At 45.7% G+C, this 15,647-nt stretch overlaps 1 protein-coding gene across 1 annotated transcript in view; it reads right to left on the reverse strand.

Annotated features, from left to right (window-relative positions):
* Positions 1-15,647, reverse strand: part of slc6a11b (solute carrier family 6 member 11b) — a 201,644-nt gene that overhangs the window by 159,511 nt on the left and 26,486 nt on the right. The window contains exon 7 of the mRNA XM_070895378.1: positions 2,591-2,725. Within this exon, the coding sequence (XP_070751479.1) occupies positions 2,591-2,725 (135 nt within the window). The remainder of the gene's footprint in view (positions 1-2,590; positions 2,726-15,647) is intronic.

Here is a 15,647-nt window from a genome sequence, read left to right on the forward strand (position 1 = left end):
ATTTTTACTTATAGAACTCCCGCAGGGCACTCTGTCTCAAACTGCAAATGTAATAACTTGCACTTCATCATCTAAAACACTTGAGACGTTTCACCCCGATATGTTATGATTTCGGCCTCATATCCGTGGCATAACTAAAACCGCCTATTTCCACCTCAGTAACATTGCCCGTCTCCACCCATGTCTCAGCTCATCTGCTGCTGAAACCCTCATCCATGCCGTTGTTACCTCTAGACTTGACTACTTTCACGCACTCCTGGCTGGCCTCCCACATTCTACCCTACGTAAACTTGAGGGCATCCAAAACTCGGCAGCCCGTGTCCTAACTCGCACCAGGCCCCTCTCACCCATCACCCCTGTGCTCGCTGACCTACATTGGCTCCCGTTTAAGCAACGCCTCGATTTCAAAATGTTCATCCTTGTTTACAAATTCCTCAATGGCCTCACCCCTCCAAGCGCCTCTGTAATCTCCTTCAGCCTCACAATCCCACAAGATGTCCGCACTCCTCAAATTCTGCCCTCTTGAGAATCCCTAATTATAACTGCTCAACCATTGGTGGGCGTGCCCCAAGCGCTGAAACTCCCTCCCTAAACCTCTCTACCTCTCTTACTTCCTTTAAGACGCTCCTTAAAACATACCTCTTTGACCAAGCTTTTGGTCTGCTGCTATAATTTCTTCTTATGTGGCTTGGTGTCAAATTTATTTATTTTGTCTTAAAACATTCCTGTGAAGCGCCTTGGGATGTTTTACTACGATAAACGCGCTATATAAATACAAGTTGCTGTTGTTGATAAGGAATCAAATAAGTTTAAGTTATTAGTATTATTCCAGGTACCTCTCACTGTCTGCGGTCCTCTCCTGACATTTCTACTTCTACCCACCCTATTACAACTGGACTCTAATTGGCTCAGTGTTATCAAGTTACCAAATAGTCTTTGGGGGTAACTTTTATGATATAGGGCTCCTGTCATGGCACCTCGTTCAATGGGAGAGCAGTTTGGGCAGTTGGACATAGAGGTCAGTACACAGAATTATAGTCAGTGAACCACAATTCAAAGTCTGGCCCCATATATATTCTATTACTTTTTTTTAAAATGCTGCATGAGTAGAGCTTTGGTATATTGTGTGGCATCTATTTTCTTGTCCCATTAAAATTTATTTATATTGATTACTTTTGAAAGGGCAATTTTGTGTGTCTCATGAATATAATAATATGCGCAATGAACCGTAGGGCATTTGATGCAATCTATGCCTTCAGTTGGAACTCTACCAGTGATCTTCAGGGTTTTGTGCAAGCTTTGTGTGTCACAGTGGGAGCCCAAGAACTGTTTTGTGATGTGTAACTGACTGCTGCCAACTGAAGCAGTGGGTGGCGTACATTTTCCGATTGTGTTTTTCCAATCCAAGTTATACTTAAAAGAAAATTATGACAGACAATTGCTGCAGTTTCTAAAAATAGTGCTACAGAGACAGATATGGGCTCAAACCCAATTAAAACTACTAGTGTGTACAGGTGATGCAGTGACTCTAACACATTGTGCCAGAGAGGGGTGAAATGCAGGTGTGAAGCCCTGATTCTGAGTTCCCGATCTTGACTGCGCCGTCAAGGGATGCCACTGAAGAGAGGCTGGGAATTGCAACAATAGGAAGAGAATATCAGAGGGTTAGTCAGCCTGGCTTTTTCTGCACGACAGCAAGTCGCCAGAAGAAGATTGGCACCGACAGAGACCTGGCAACAGAATGTCTGTCCAATCTTTGCATGGATAACACAAAAGCTGAAAGCTTTCTTTTTAATTGAACAAAGTTGTGATATAATTTGTTTTCTACCAAAGTTGCCCCAGGGCTTAGAGCTGCTGCATAAGTCTTGCAAACTGGCAGTAAGTTCATTCGATATAAACACCGATGCCAGAAACATGTTTCACAGAGAGGGAACCTCCCACCAAAGACCCCTCAACTTCTAATTATGAACAATTCCAACATAGGTCCATTGGTTTAACTCCTGTTCATTGAAGTTCATTTTGTCTTTGTCCAGAATAGACCTTATACTGTGCTAACACACAGTTACCTCCTGTCAATTATTCTTATATTGAATGAATCTATCAGATTAGATTCAATAAAAATAATGACAATAATGTTTACACTTTGGAACACCATAACAGAATACTTTTATCACTATCAAAAGTACAGAAGAACTCCTGTGACAGAAAACTCTTAAGTTCTAATATGACAATAATGCTTGCTGATAAACAATATATCCACTTGTCTGGAACTGATCATGAAATTAGCCTTTTGGGAGCAGAAACAGTAAACTGCCTCAATTTATAGAAATGATGTTGAATTGTGCAATAGCTTCCTCCATATTTTGGCTATAGGCTCCAACCCTCAATCCAACATATTTACCATGACGGCCCTATAAATCAGTGATCATACGGTTTGTTTTTATCATGCGTTCAGTGAACTTTACTTACAGTAACTGGGTCACTGGTCCCTGAACTTTATATATATATGGGGTCTGCTTGCCACTCCATTCATTACTTGTATCGACTGAAGGTGAGGACTGAAATATAATATTGTACATGGTGTTCCTACCTGAGGATCTGACAGACGCGAGATGTCCGGGTAAAGGTAAAACTGTATTCCCTCTGCAGCTCCGGGAAGAGTCACTCCGCGAATCAATAAAACCAGCAGCATCAGGTAGGGGAATGTCGCCGTTACATACACCACCTGAGAAAGAGGATACAAACCATCAGCTCTGCCTTTGTACTATTCTCCAACAAAACGATATTAATCAGTATTACCTGGTGACTGTTACACACCGTGCATTATCTGCAATAACGCCCGGCCATATGAAAATCATTTTTTTGTGTATTCAAAAATTTAGCTTTACATAAATCATGCATTTAAAAAAGTGATATATGGGGTGAGACATTGCATGATTCCATCACTGATTTCAATGTAATGCCACATATGAAATTCCTGTGGCCACTTTTTAACAAAGGTGTTAATTTGTTCAAAACTGTTGGGTTAATGACGTCATTAAAATAATGTCATTTTCTTACCATTCAGAAGTGCACCAAACTACGTAGTCAAATTACAATTATAAAGTGAATATGCAGATTTTTCAAAGTGAGATTCCACTTTCAGCAAAAATAATGAGTCCCTATAATGTCCATATTTAAGGGGCTACAGTCTGAGAAGCAGCATTTTCAAGCCTTTCCCACAATTTCAGTAACGGGTTGTTAATTATGGAAAAACTTTATTCATTCATCTATTTTTCAATAAGAGGATTTTTACCCCTAAAAATTGAATTAGGAGAAACGTCCTTCCACAGAGGGTGGTTGGAGTTTTCAAGACTTTGTCACAGGAAGTGGTTGAGGCAGAGACCACTGCTTTTTTTTTAAGGTAAAGTCGGATAAATATTTGAAGCAGAGACTGTGGGAGAGAGCCGGGCAGGGGATTAGTTTTGGATTGCTCTAACAAGGAGCTGGCACAGACGTGATGGACCAAATTGCTGTGCTGTAAACTTCCGTGGTTCTATGAATAGGGAATTAAATAAAATACAAATAGGATGAGACCACACGGCCTGATATTAATGTAGCGCTATATATGAAATTCCTGTGGTCATTTGTTAACAAAGGTGTTAATTTGTCCAAAACCATTGGGTTAATGCCGTTATTAAAATAGCACAATAGAATTTCTGCAAATGCGTCAATGCATTGGTACGTGCTAATATCGCATAGTGTGACTTCACCCGGAAGATAGAAATAGTGCATATATTGTTACATTATCCAAAAGGCTGTGCACAATAGGGTCGATTTTCACTGCCTTCGTCTGGCATTAACGGAGCAGTAGCGGCCTCAATATAGCGTCGGTAACCTTACCGTCCCATTAACAATGACGATGTGCCTGGCTCCATTTTGAAAGGTGCCTACCACTGCATGTTTAAAGTGCCCACCTGTTTCAGGCGATAGGCCCCGTTTAATATGGAAATCGGGGTGCTATGACTTAAATGGAGCCCAGATTACGATTTTTGGTCAGAACTGGTCACCAATTCCACAGACAATGGAACTGAAGCGGCCCGCCAAAGGTAAGTGTCGAATTACTTTTGTGAGCCCCAGAGGAACAGAAGTTCTCCTCCGGGGGCCTACAAAAATAATCCAGGTCACTGCTGCCCCAGGACCCCCACCAGTCACAATCACAAACCCCACAGCCCCCGCAATCTACCTGGCTGGCGGCCGCCTTTTTGACACCCACCAAATTTAAATGAGGCAGACGACCAGCACCTTTTGGTCTCTGCCAATTGGTTGCCCATAAGTTAAATTCAGCACAATAGGTTTGATCTGAGTGGGCGATCATTGGGGATCATCACTGAGGGCTGCGCTTATCGCAGAAATTGCAGCCACACACTGCGAACAATTTCCAACCATTATAGATCGAACATTGTGGGCAGCATATCCGCATTGTCCCAGAATACACAGCTGGCAGGCAAAGCTCCCACAGCAGCATACATTCATAAAATTGTCCCAACATTGTGAAAACACTACATAGAAACAAACTTGCATACAATAGCAATGGCTAAACCAGTACTGAATAAGCCCTCAGCTATAACACTGTTGTAGTGCCAATGTACAAAGTAGAGAGACCACAGTAAAAAAAGTGATAATATCAAACTAATCCTGCACATCAATATCAGGGGTAATGTATTACTTGTCACACTATACATCAAACTAAAAATGGAAAGATGTGTTGGGGTTTTTTTCTATTGTTCAAAGTGCAAGATGCCAGTGTTAGAGGAAGGGACACTGTTGTCAGTATAAGCCAGTTCCAGGGTATGTAGCATTGGTCAGCTGCACAGCAAAGCTCTCTACTCTGTCTCCAAATGTGCCTTAACCTCCAACTTCCTCAGACTCCTGCTGCACCACCATAGTATTTTACTGACAAAATAACAGATCCTGTCAACACACGGCGTTATTAATGCACAAATCAACCAGCAACTTGAAGCGAGGAAGAGATACCCCGTGAATTGCAAATCGCCACAAGTTGCTGGAGGATTAGCGCCGCTCCGCTGTTAGCTTCTCGAAAACAGCACCTCGCCTCATTCTCCCCGTGAGGTTTATGAGGTTGCTGCATTTGCACATTAATTACCCATTAAACAGAAAGTTAAGTCTAGTAATTAACAGCACAATGATGTGGTAAGTATTAAACCTCTCTTGCCCAGAAAATGAACAACTATAAGCGTGGAGTCACATTCCTTTAGGTTGTGAATTGTTTTGGGAGATTTGAAAAATGTCAAGTTTACATTTTTATTCCTTATTTTTTTATGTTTCCTTTCTGTCTCCATTTCGATCTCACTTAATCCAATCTTTCTTTCCCTCTCCTTATTTCTCTTTCTCTACCTGATTTGACATTGCATTCACCCACTCTAATTCACCTTCCTTCTCAGTCCTTCTTGTTTATTTCTCAATCCTTAAATCGCATTGGTGAAGAGGATACATTGTTTGGCCCAGGTCCCAGGTGTCTTGTTGCCATTGCTGTGCTGTTATTAGCTCACACTTCCAGCAACTGTGTGGGCAAAATATTTTCATATCTAAATGTGTACAAGTCTAATGGGGCACGCTCCAGCAAAATCTGGCCCATTTTGAATTTTCATACCAGGCACGTTGATAACGTCTATGTAGGAGACTGACAATTAAGTGCTAATTAGTGCAGAAGCAGGGGCAGCTTAAGTTGTTGCTCGGGCCACGTGGAATTCAGTTGTGATTCATTGCACTCGGGAAAATCGAGCAGAGAGTAAAACCATTTTCACCCCTCACGGTCTAGTGTCCACTCAGCGCAGCTATCTGGAGTGGGGCTCAAACCCTTCACCTTCTGACTCTGAGGCAGAAATGCTAACATTAAGCCAAAGACTCACTCCCCATAAAGAAAAAAATGGAAACAAAAAAATACAACAAACAGGGGAAACCACATATTCCAAAACATTCATAAAGGGATTTTTCATTTCTCTTATTTACATCAAAGTTGATTGTAACAGGTATTTGTTGTTTTAGATATTATTTATACATTTGTTCCTTTTAAAACTTTCAAAACTGTTTGCATTTAATGCAAAAATCCACATTTTTTATGAATTACCATTAATTATAGAATTATCTTATGGTTCTCCACAATCTGCTAGTTATACTTTGTAACAGTTTTTGAAATTTATGAATAATTAGCTTTATGGATATAAAGAAAAGATTTCCCAGTATTTAATTGGTGATCAGCCAAGCCTTCACTGTTTAGATACTGCACACCTGTGTGCATCTTCTGTTATGACTCTACAACGTCTTTCTACAATCAAATGTCTCAGTGCTATTAATGCCTTTAGACATTTTTCAACATTTATGTTCTTCATTGTCTCTAACTGTTCCTCCATCTTGTGCAAAATGCCCCCTCCGCATTACCTTTTCTCCAAATTTGGCAAGTATACTATCTCATTGTCAAACCCCTTTGTAAATATTTCAAATGTTGAAAATTTTACATGTCATCTGGGCCTGAGAGTGATATTTTTACATTGATACTGGCAGTCATATACAAGTATAAATAGTTTTCTTCACACAGACTAAAAAGTTGGCATGAATCTGGATAACTATTTCCTGCTTCTCTCAAACTTTTAAATTCTGATGGAAAAATACACAGGTCTCCTGATATGCAACATATTAAAATTACCCAGCCCAGATAGTCTGCATCCCAGCATACTGAAGAGAGCTCTGGGGATCATAGAATCATAGAATCACAGAAATTTACAGCACGGAAGGAGGCCATTTCGGCCCATCCTGTCCGCGCCGGCTGACCAAGAGCTATCCAGCCTAATCCCACTTTCCAGCTCTTGGTCCATAGCCCTGTAGGTTACGGCACTTTAAGTGCACATCCGTATTTTTTAAATCTGGTGAGGGTTTCTGCCTCTACCAGCCTTTCAGGCAGTGAGTTTCAGACTCCCACCACCCTCTAGGTGAAGAAATTTCCCCTCAAATCCCCTCTAAACCTCCCCCCAATTACTTTAAATCTATGCCCCCTGGTTGTTGAGCTCTCTACTAAGGGAAACAGGGCCTTCCTATCCAGGCCCCTCATAATTTTATACACCTCAATCAGGTCTCCCCTTAGTCTCCTTTGTTCCAAAGAAAACAAACCCAGCATCTCCAATATTTCCTCATATCCAAAATTCTCCAGCCCAGGCAACATTCTTATAAATCTCCTCTGCACCCTTTCCGGTGCAATCATATCATTCCTGTAATGTGGTGACCAGAACTGCACACAGTATCCAGCTATGACGTAACCAGTGTTTTATACAGTTCAAGCATAACCTCCTTGCTCTTGTATTCCATGCCTCGACTAATAAAGGCAAGTATTCCATATGCCTTCTTAATCACCTTATCCACCTGGCGTGCTACGTTCAGGGATCTGTGGACCTGCACTCCAAGGTCCCTTTGTTCCTCTACACTTTTCAGTGTCGTACCATTTAATGTGTATTCTCTTGCCTTGTTAGACCTCCCCAAATGCACTTATCTGGATTGAATTCCATTTGCCACTGTTCTGCCCACCTGACCAGAACATTGATATTTTCCTGCAGTTCTGAGCTTTCTTCTTCATTATCAACCACACAGCCTATTTTAGTGTCATCTGCAAACTTATTAATCATACCCCCAACATTTAAGTCCAGGTCATTGATATATACCACAAAAAGCAAGGGACCCAGCACTGAGCTCTGTGGAACCCCACTGGATACAGCCTTCCAGTCACAAAAACACCCATCAACCATTACCCTTTGCTTCCTGCCTCTGAGCCAATTTTGGATCCAACTTGCCACTTTGCCCTGGATCCCATGGGCTTTTACATTCGTGACCAGTCTGCCATTTGTGACCTTATCAAAAGCTTTGCTAAAAGCCATATAAACTACATCATATGCACTGCCATCATCGACCCTCTTGGTTACCTCCTCGAAAAATTCAATCAAGTTAGTAGACACGACCTTCCCGTAACTCTTGATTCATTCATTCATAGGCATAAGACTTGCTTCCACTCCTGAAGTGAGTTCTTTGATGACTGAACAGTCCAATACGAGAGCCACAGACGCTGTCACAGGTGGGACAGATAGTCGTTGAGGGAAGGGATGGGTGGGACTGGTTGCCACATGCTCGTTCCACTGCCTGCGCTTGATTTCTGCACGCTCTCGGCGTTGAGACTCTAAGTGTTCAACGCCCTCTCGGATGCACTTTCTCCACTTAGGGCGGTCTTTGGCCAGGGACTCCCAGGTGTCAGTGGTGATGTCGCACTTTTTCAGGGAGGCTTTGAGGTTTCCGCTGCCCACCTTTGGCTCATTTGCCGTGAAGGAGTTCCGCATAGAGCACTTGCTTTGGGAATCTCATGTCTGGCATGCGAACTATGTGGCCTGCCCAGCGAAGCTGATTGAGTGTGGTCAGTGCTTCAATGCTGGGATGTTAGCCTGGACGAGGACACTGATGTTGGTGCGCCTGTCCTTCCAGGGGATTTGCAGGATCTTGCGGAGACATTGTTGGTGATAGATATCTCCAGCAACTTGAGGTGTCTTCTGTACATCGTTCATGCCTCTGAGCCATACAGGAGGGTGGGTATTACTACAGCCCTGTAGACCATGAGCTTGGTGGTAGATTTGAGGGCCTGGTCTTCGAAAACTCTTTTCCTCAGGCAGCCGAAGGCTGCACTGGTGCACTGGAGGCGGTGTTGAATCTCTAAATCCATGTCTGCTTTTGTTGATGAGGCTCCCGAGGTATGGGAAATGGTCCACGTTGTCGAGGGCCGCGCTGTGGATCTTGATGACTGGGGGGCAGTGCTGTGCGGCGAGGACAGGCTGGTGGAGGACCTTTGTCTTACGGATGTTTAGCGTAAGGCCCATGCCTCAGTAAATCAACTATATCCTGGAGCTCAGCCTCAGAATGTGCGCAGACGCAGGCGTCGTCCGCGTACTGTTCTCAACGACAGAAGTTGGGGTGATCTTGGACCTGGCCTGGAGACGGCGAAGGTTGAACTGCTTCTCACTGGTTTTATAGTTTAGTTCCACTCCAGCGGGGAGCTTGTTGACTGTGAGGTGGAGCATGGCAGCGAGGCATGGCAAAGATCATATCCGTTGTGCCCCCGTAGGGCACGAAATCTGCACTGTGACTCCGGGAGGAGTTCCTCAGCCACAGGGAGAAGACAATTGAGGAGAACTCTAGCGACAACTTTCCCAGTGGCTGATAGCAGGGAGATTCCCCTGTAATTGCCGCAGTCGAACTTGTCCCCTTTTTTAAAGATGGTCATGATCTCTGCATCTCTGAGACCTCCTCCCTCCAGATGAGAGAGATGAGATCATGTATCTGCGCCAACAGCGCCTCTCCGCCATACTTTAGCGCCTCAGCAGGGATTCCATCCGCTCCCGTAGCCTTGTTGTTCTTCTGCTGTTTAATGGCTTTGCCTACCTCGTGCAGTGTTGGGGTTTCACTGACGTGGTAGCGGCTCGCATGCTGCGGGATGGAGTCGAGAACACTCGAGTCAAAGGCAGAGTCTTGATTGAGGAGATCTTCGAAATGCACCTTCCAGCGGGTCCTGACAGCCTCGGTGTCCTTGATGAGTGTTTCCCCGTTCTTAGCCAGCAGTGGAGTGGGGCCTTGGGTGTTTGGACAGTAGGTAGCCTTGACTACGATGAAGAATCCTCGCATATCGTGGCTGTCAGCCAGTTGTTGTAGCTCCTGTCATTTCTCCATCCACCACATTTTTTTAGGTCCCGGGTTTTTTGCTGGACCTCAGCCTTGAGCCGCCTGTAATGTTGTTTTTGTTATGTATGAATAAAGAGTCTGACTAGATACTGTGACCTCAAAGTGAAGTGTGACCTTAGTCTTTTATTGCAGGTCTCCAGAGTGCCTCTCCAGCCTGTGAGGCCTCCTTATGTACCAGTGCTCCCAAGGGATTGTGGGATCCCTTGGGAATCCAGGGGATGAGCCCTCTAGTGGCTACACAAGGTATATACAGGTTTACACATATATAACAGTTTTGCTGCTGCCGAGTTGGGTTGTTGCTGGAGGCTCAGAAATGCTCTGCGCTTGCGATCTATTAGTTCTTGGATCTCCTGATCATTCTCATCAAACCAGTCCTGGTGTTTTCTGGTTGAGTGACCAAGTGTCTCTTCACAGGCACTGGTTATAGAGGCCTGGAGGGCAGACCAAGCGCTGTGGGCATTCAGCATCTCAGGGTCATCAAGGCACGCCAGGTTAGCTGTGAGACGCTGGCTGTATAGGGTTCTCTTAGCTGGGTCTTTAAGTACCCCGGCATTGACTTTTTTGCGGCACTGCTTCTGCTGTCCCCTCTGCTTTGGGGCTATGTTAATGTCGATGATGGATTGGATTAGGCGGTGGTCAGTTCAGCAGTCGTCAGCTCCTGTCATGCTGCAGATGATGCGCACATCCCTGACTCAGACGATGACATAGTTGAGCAAGTGCCAGTGTTTGGAGTGAGGGTTTTGCCATGATGCCTTGCATTTGTCCTTCTGGTGGAACAGGGTGTTGGTGATGAGGAGTTCATGTTCTAGACATTTTGTCAGGAGTAGGGTACTGCTGGCTTTCCATACCCCCTCTCTGCCAATCACGCCTCCCCAGAGGGCTGTGTCTTTGCCAACCCTGACGTTAAAGTCACCTAGGAGGATCAATTTGTCGCCCGCAGGGTCGTGGGACAGGGATGTTTCGAGGTTGGAATAAAAATCCTCTTGGTTCTCATCCATTGCATCAAGTGTTGGGGCGTACGCACTGATGACTGCGGCACATTGGTTCCGGGATAGGGTCAGTCGAAGAGTCATGAGGCATTCGTTAACCCTGCAGGGGGAGTCTTTGAGGCGGTCGACCAGCTCATTTTTGATGGCGAAGCCGACTCCGTGAAGGCGGCGTTCTTCCTCTGGTTATCGTTTCCAGAAAAAGGTGTAACCTCGACATTGTTCCTTGAGCTGGCCTTCCCCTGCCCGCTGGGTCTCGCTTAGGGCAGCGATGTCAATGTCAAAGCGTCCAAGTTCCCGGGCAACTATGGCGGTGCGGCGTTCCGGCCTGTCGCTGTTGGGAGTTGTCCATGAGGGTCCTGACAGTCCAGGTCCCGAACTTCATGTTAACGAAGATGCCTGTGCGTGAGTTCTTTTAACGTGGGGTGGCCGTTGCACACCGTCAACCACACAGGCTTAGCTGAGCAAGGTCTTGGTCCAATGGCAAAGGGGTCCAAGACGATTGGAGACCAGGCACTGCTGTATGAGCCTAACTGCCTACAGCGAGATGTTGGCCGAGTAGCGCCCTTGATGGTAGGTGGCCCGAGGCTTGGTTGGGGGCAAACATTAGGAAGGTCATTTGTCCGTTGGAGTTCTGAGGAATGTTTTAAAAGTTCCTTCCAGAGTTTAAAAAAAAGTTTTCCAAAGTTACTTAAAAGTTTCTCCAGAGGTTTTTTTTAAATTTCTCCAGGTTGTTTAAAAGTTTTCCCAAATTGTTTAAAAAGTTTCTCAAGTTGATTAAAAGTTTAAAAGTTGATTAAAAGTTTACGATTTAAGTCAGTAGTAGGTTACTCCCTTGGCACTGCTCCATGGGAGCTGCCAGCCCTCTGCAGCTGCACAAAGCCCTGGCCAGGCCACACCCGGAGCACCGCGGGGAAGTAGAGGCCCAGTCGTCCCCAAAGGGAACCCGAACGCCAAGACACTGCCGGGGAGAGGTCTGGATGCCGCCAGGGGTGCCAATTTACACACAGCAAGCTCCCACAAACAGCAACGTGATAACAATCAGATAATCTGTTATTGTTACACTGATTGAGGGATACATATTGACCAGGACACTGGGGATAACTCCCCTGCTCTTCTTCGATATAGTGCCGTGGCATCTTTTACGTCCACCTGAGAGGGCAGACGGGGCCTCGGTTTAACGTCTCAACTGAAGACGGCACCTCCGACAGTGCAGCCCTCCCTCAGCGCTGCACTGGAATGTCTGCCTAGACATTAATAGCTCTATTAGACCTTACGTGAAGAAGAATTTATGAAGTCTTAAATTTACATAAGCAAAATACTGTGGATGTTGGAAATCTGAAATAAAAACAGAAAATGTTGGAAATAATCAACAGTTCAGGAGGCAGCATTTGTGAAGAGCGAAACAGAGGTAACGGTTCATGTTGATGACCTTTCGTAAGGTAATTGACTTCAAGATTGGCTAAGTTTGCCTTTTTTATTATACAGTAAACATTCTAACAAAAGGCCATCAACCTGAAACGTTAACTCTGTTTCTCTCTCCACAGACGCTGCCTGTGCTGCTGCATCGTTCCGGCATTTTCTGTAAATAATGTCATATCTGAATGACACTCCATTTGTATAGTCCAGTTCCCTAACAGAATTTTCAAACCTGGGATTTCAGTAGATTGCTGTGAAGATTCTCAAGTTCCAATAATCTGCTTGCATTTTCCTCTTGGCAACATCTCATCGGCCTGAAACGTTAACTCTTGTTTCTCTCTCCACAGATGCTGCCTGACCTGCTGAGTATTTTCAGCATTTTCTGTTTTTATCCAACACTTACACTGTGTCATCATAATAGGCAGTCCCTCAAAATCGAGGAAGGCTTGCTTCCATTCTAAAAGTGAGTCCAATATGGGAATTACAGTCTCTGTCGCAGGTGGGACAGAGAGTCGTTGGAGGAAAGGGTGGATGGGGAGTCTGGTTTGTCGCACGCTCCTTCCGCTGCCGGCGCTTGTTTTCTGCATGCTCTCAGTGACGAGACTCGAGGTGCACAGCGCTCTCCCGGGTGCTCTTCCTCCACTTAGGACGGTCTTTGGCCAGGGACTCCCAGGTATCGGTAGGGATGTTGCATTTTATCAAGGAGGCTTTGACTGTGTCCTTGAAATGTTTCCTCTGCCCACCTGGGGCTCGCTTGCCATGCAGGAGCTTGCTTTGGGAGTCATGTCAGGCATGCGTACAATGTGGCCCGCCCAACGGAGCTGGTCGAGTGTGGTCAGTGCTTCGATGCTGGGGATGTTGGCCTGATCGAGAACACTAATGTTGGTGTGCCTGTCCTTCCAGGGGATTTGCAGGATCTTGTGGAGGCATTGCTGGTGGTATTTCTCCAGCGATTTGAGGTGTCCACTGTATATGGTCCACGTCTTTGAGCCATACAGGACCATAAGCTTAGTACCAGATTTAAGGGCCTGATCTTCGAACACTCTCTTCCTCAGGCAGCCGAAGGCTGTGCTAGCGCACTGGAGGCGGTGTTGAACCTCGTCGCCGATGTCTGCCCTTGCTGATAATAGGCTCCCAAGGCATGGAAAGTGGTCCATGTTGTCCAGGGCCATGCCGTGGATCTTGATGACTGGGGGGGCAGTGTTGTTTGGTGGGGTCAGGTTGGTGGAGGGCCTTTGTCTTACGGATGTTTAGTGTAAGGCCCATGCTTTCATACGCCTCAGTGAAGATGTTGATGATGACTTGGAGTTCAGCCTCTGAATGTGCGCAGACGCAAGCATCTTCCGCATACTGTAGTTCGATGACAGAGGATGGGGCGGTCTTGGATCTGGCCTGGAGACGGCGAAGGTTGAGCAGGTTCCCACTGGTTCTCTCTTTTAGTTCCACTCCAGCAGGGAGCTTGTTGAGTGTGAGGTGGAGCATTGCAGCGAGGAAGATCGAGAAGAGGGTTGGCGCAATGACGCAGCCCTGCTTGACCTCGGTTCGGACGCTGATTGGGTCTGTGGTGGATCCGTTGGTCAGGATCATGGCTTGCATTTCGTCGTGGAGCAGGCGGAAGATGGCAACAAACTTTTGGGGGCCAGCCGAAATGGAGGAGGATGCTCCATAGTCCCTCATGGTTAACGGTGTCAAAGACCTTTGTAAGGTCAAAGAAGACCATGTACAAGGATTGGTGTTCCCTGCATTTCTCTTGCAGTTATCGCGCCGTAAAGATCATGTCCATTGTACCCTGTAGTGGACGGAATCCGCACTGTGGCTCCGGGAGGAGCTCCTCAGCCACAAGGAGAAGACAGTTGAGGAGGATTCTAGCAAAGATTTTCCCAGTGGCTGACAACAGGGAAATTCCTCTGTAGTTGCCGCAGTCAGACTTGTCCTCTTTTTTAAAGATGGTCACGATTACTGCATCTCTGAAATCTCCCGGCATGCTCTCCTCCTTCCAGATGAGAGAGATGAGGTCATGCATTTGTGCCAATAGTGCCTCTCTGCCATACTTAGCCAGAGTCAAGTCCACGGCACCACGGGTGGCTCAGCTGCACAGCAGGGAGGAAAAAGAATGGAGGAGCTATAGTGGTAGGGGATTCCATAGTCAGGGGAGCAGACAGGCGTTTCTGCGGCCGCAGACGTGACTCCAGAATGGTATGTTGCCTCCCAGGTGCCAGGGTCAAGGATGTCACTGAGCGGTTGCAGGGCATTCTGGGGGGAGAGAGTGGACAGCCAGAGGTCGTGGTCCACAATCAGTACCAATGACATAGGTAGGAAGCGGGATGAGGTCCTGCAGGCAGAATTTAGGGAGCTAGGAGAGACATTAAAAAGCAGGACCTCAAAGGTAGTAATCTCCGGACTGTCTACAGGAGTCAATTAAGTCCGTTTAAAATATCCTGAAAGATATGGCTAAGAGTGTGGCGGATTCCATCTGAGCATGGATAGCTGTGGATGAACAGATACCCAATGATCCCCTAATCTGCTTTCCAAATAACTTTACTGCATAGACTGTGCATGGAGCACACAGACCTGTTGAAAAGTCCTGGCACTCAATGAGGGGAGGCATCATGAGACTCAACCCTGGGAATTGCTGCTCCCTATTACACTAGTTCTTTTTAATGATCCATTCTTGGGTTATGGGCGTCGCTAACGAGGCCAGTATTTATTGCCCATCCCTACTTGCCCTTGAGAAGGCGGTAGTGAGCCTTCTTGAACCACGGACTGCTTTGTCCTAGATGGTGTCGAGCTTCTTGGGTGTTGTTGCAGCTGTATCCATCCAGGCAAGCGGACAGTATTCCATCACACTCCTGATTTGTGCCCTATAGGTGGTGGAGAGGCTTTAGGGAGTCAGGAAGTGAGTCACTTGCCACACAATACCCAACCTCTGACCTGCTCCAGTAGCCACGGCCTTTATGTGGCTGGCCCAGTTGAGTATCTGATCAATGTTGACTCTCAGGATGTTGATGGTGTTAATGCATTATGCTGACTGTAATTTTCAGCTCACGTAACAAAAAAATTGTTAATATATATTGCTGCACTCTCAAATATTTAAGTATTCTTTCTTACTTCTTTTGAGTTGGTCTCCAACCCTCTGTCCCATCTCCCGCAATACTGCAGGTATAATGTTACATACATGCCACCATGCTATAGTTATTTGGGTAGAGCATTCTGTGTAAGCCCCTCACTGTGTAATGAGAACAGCACATGAACTATTCAAAGGGAAATAAGCTCAGGGAGGTGGCCTGGACTGTGAACTCCAACCCCATTTTCTGTTTGATGAGTCCCACTGTTTTATAGCCGATTGCACAATTTCAATTAATCTACACAAAATCTACAAATTATACCACAGTGATTTAATGGATCCCACTTTCCATCAAACTGGCCCTGTCCCAGCTGCTTTGTTAGAGTTGCATGCAGTGGCATGATAAAATC

The sequence above is a fragment of the Pristiophorus japonicus genome, chromosome 12, assembly GCF_044704955.1.
Source record: "Pristiophorus japonicus isolate sPriJap1 chromosome 12, sPriJap1.hap1, whole genome shotgun sequence".
Lineage (NCBI taxonomy): Eukaryota > Metazoa > Chordata > Chondrichthyes > Pristiophoridae > Pristiophorus > Pristiophorus japonicus.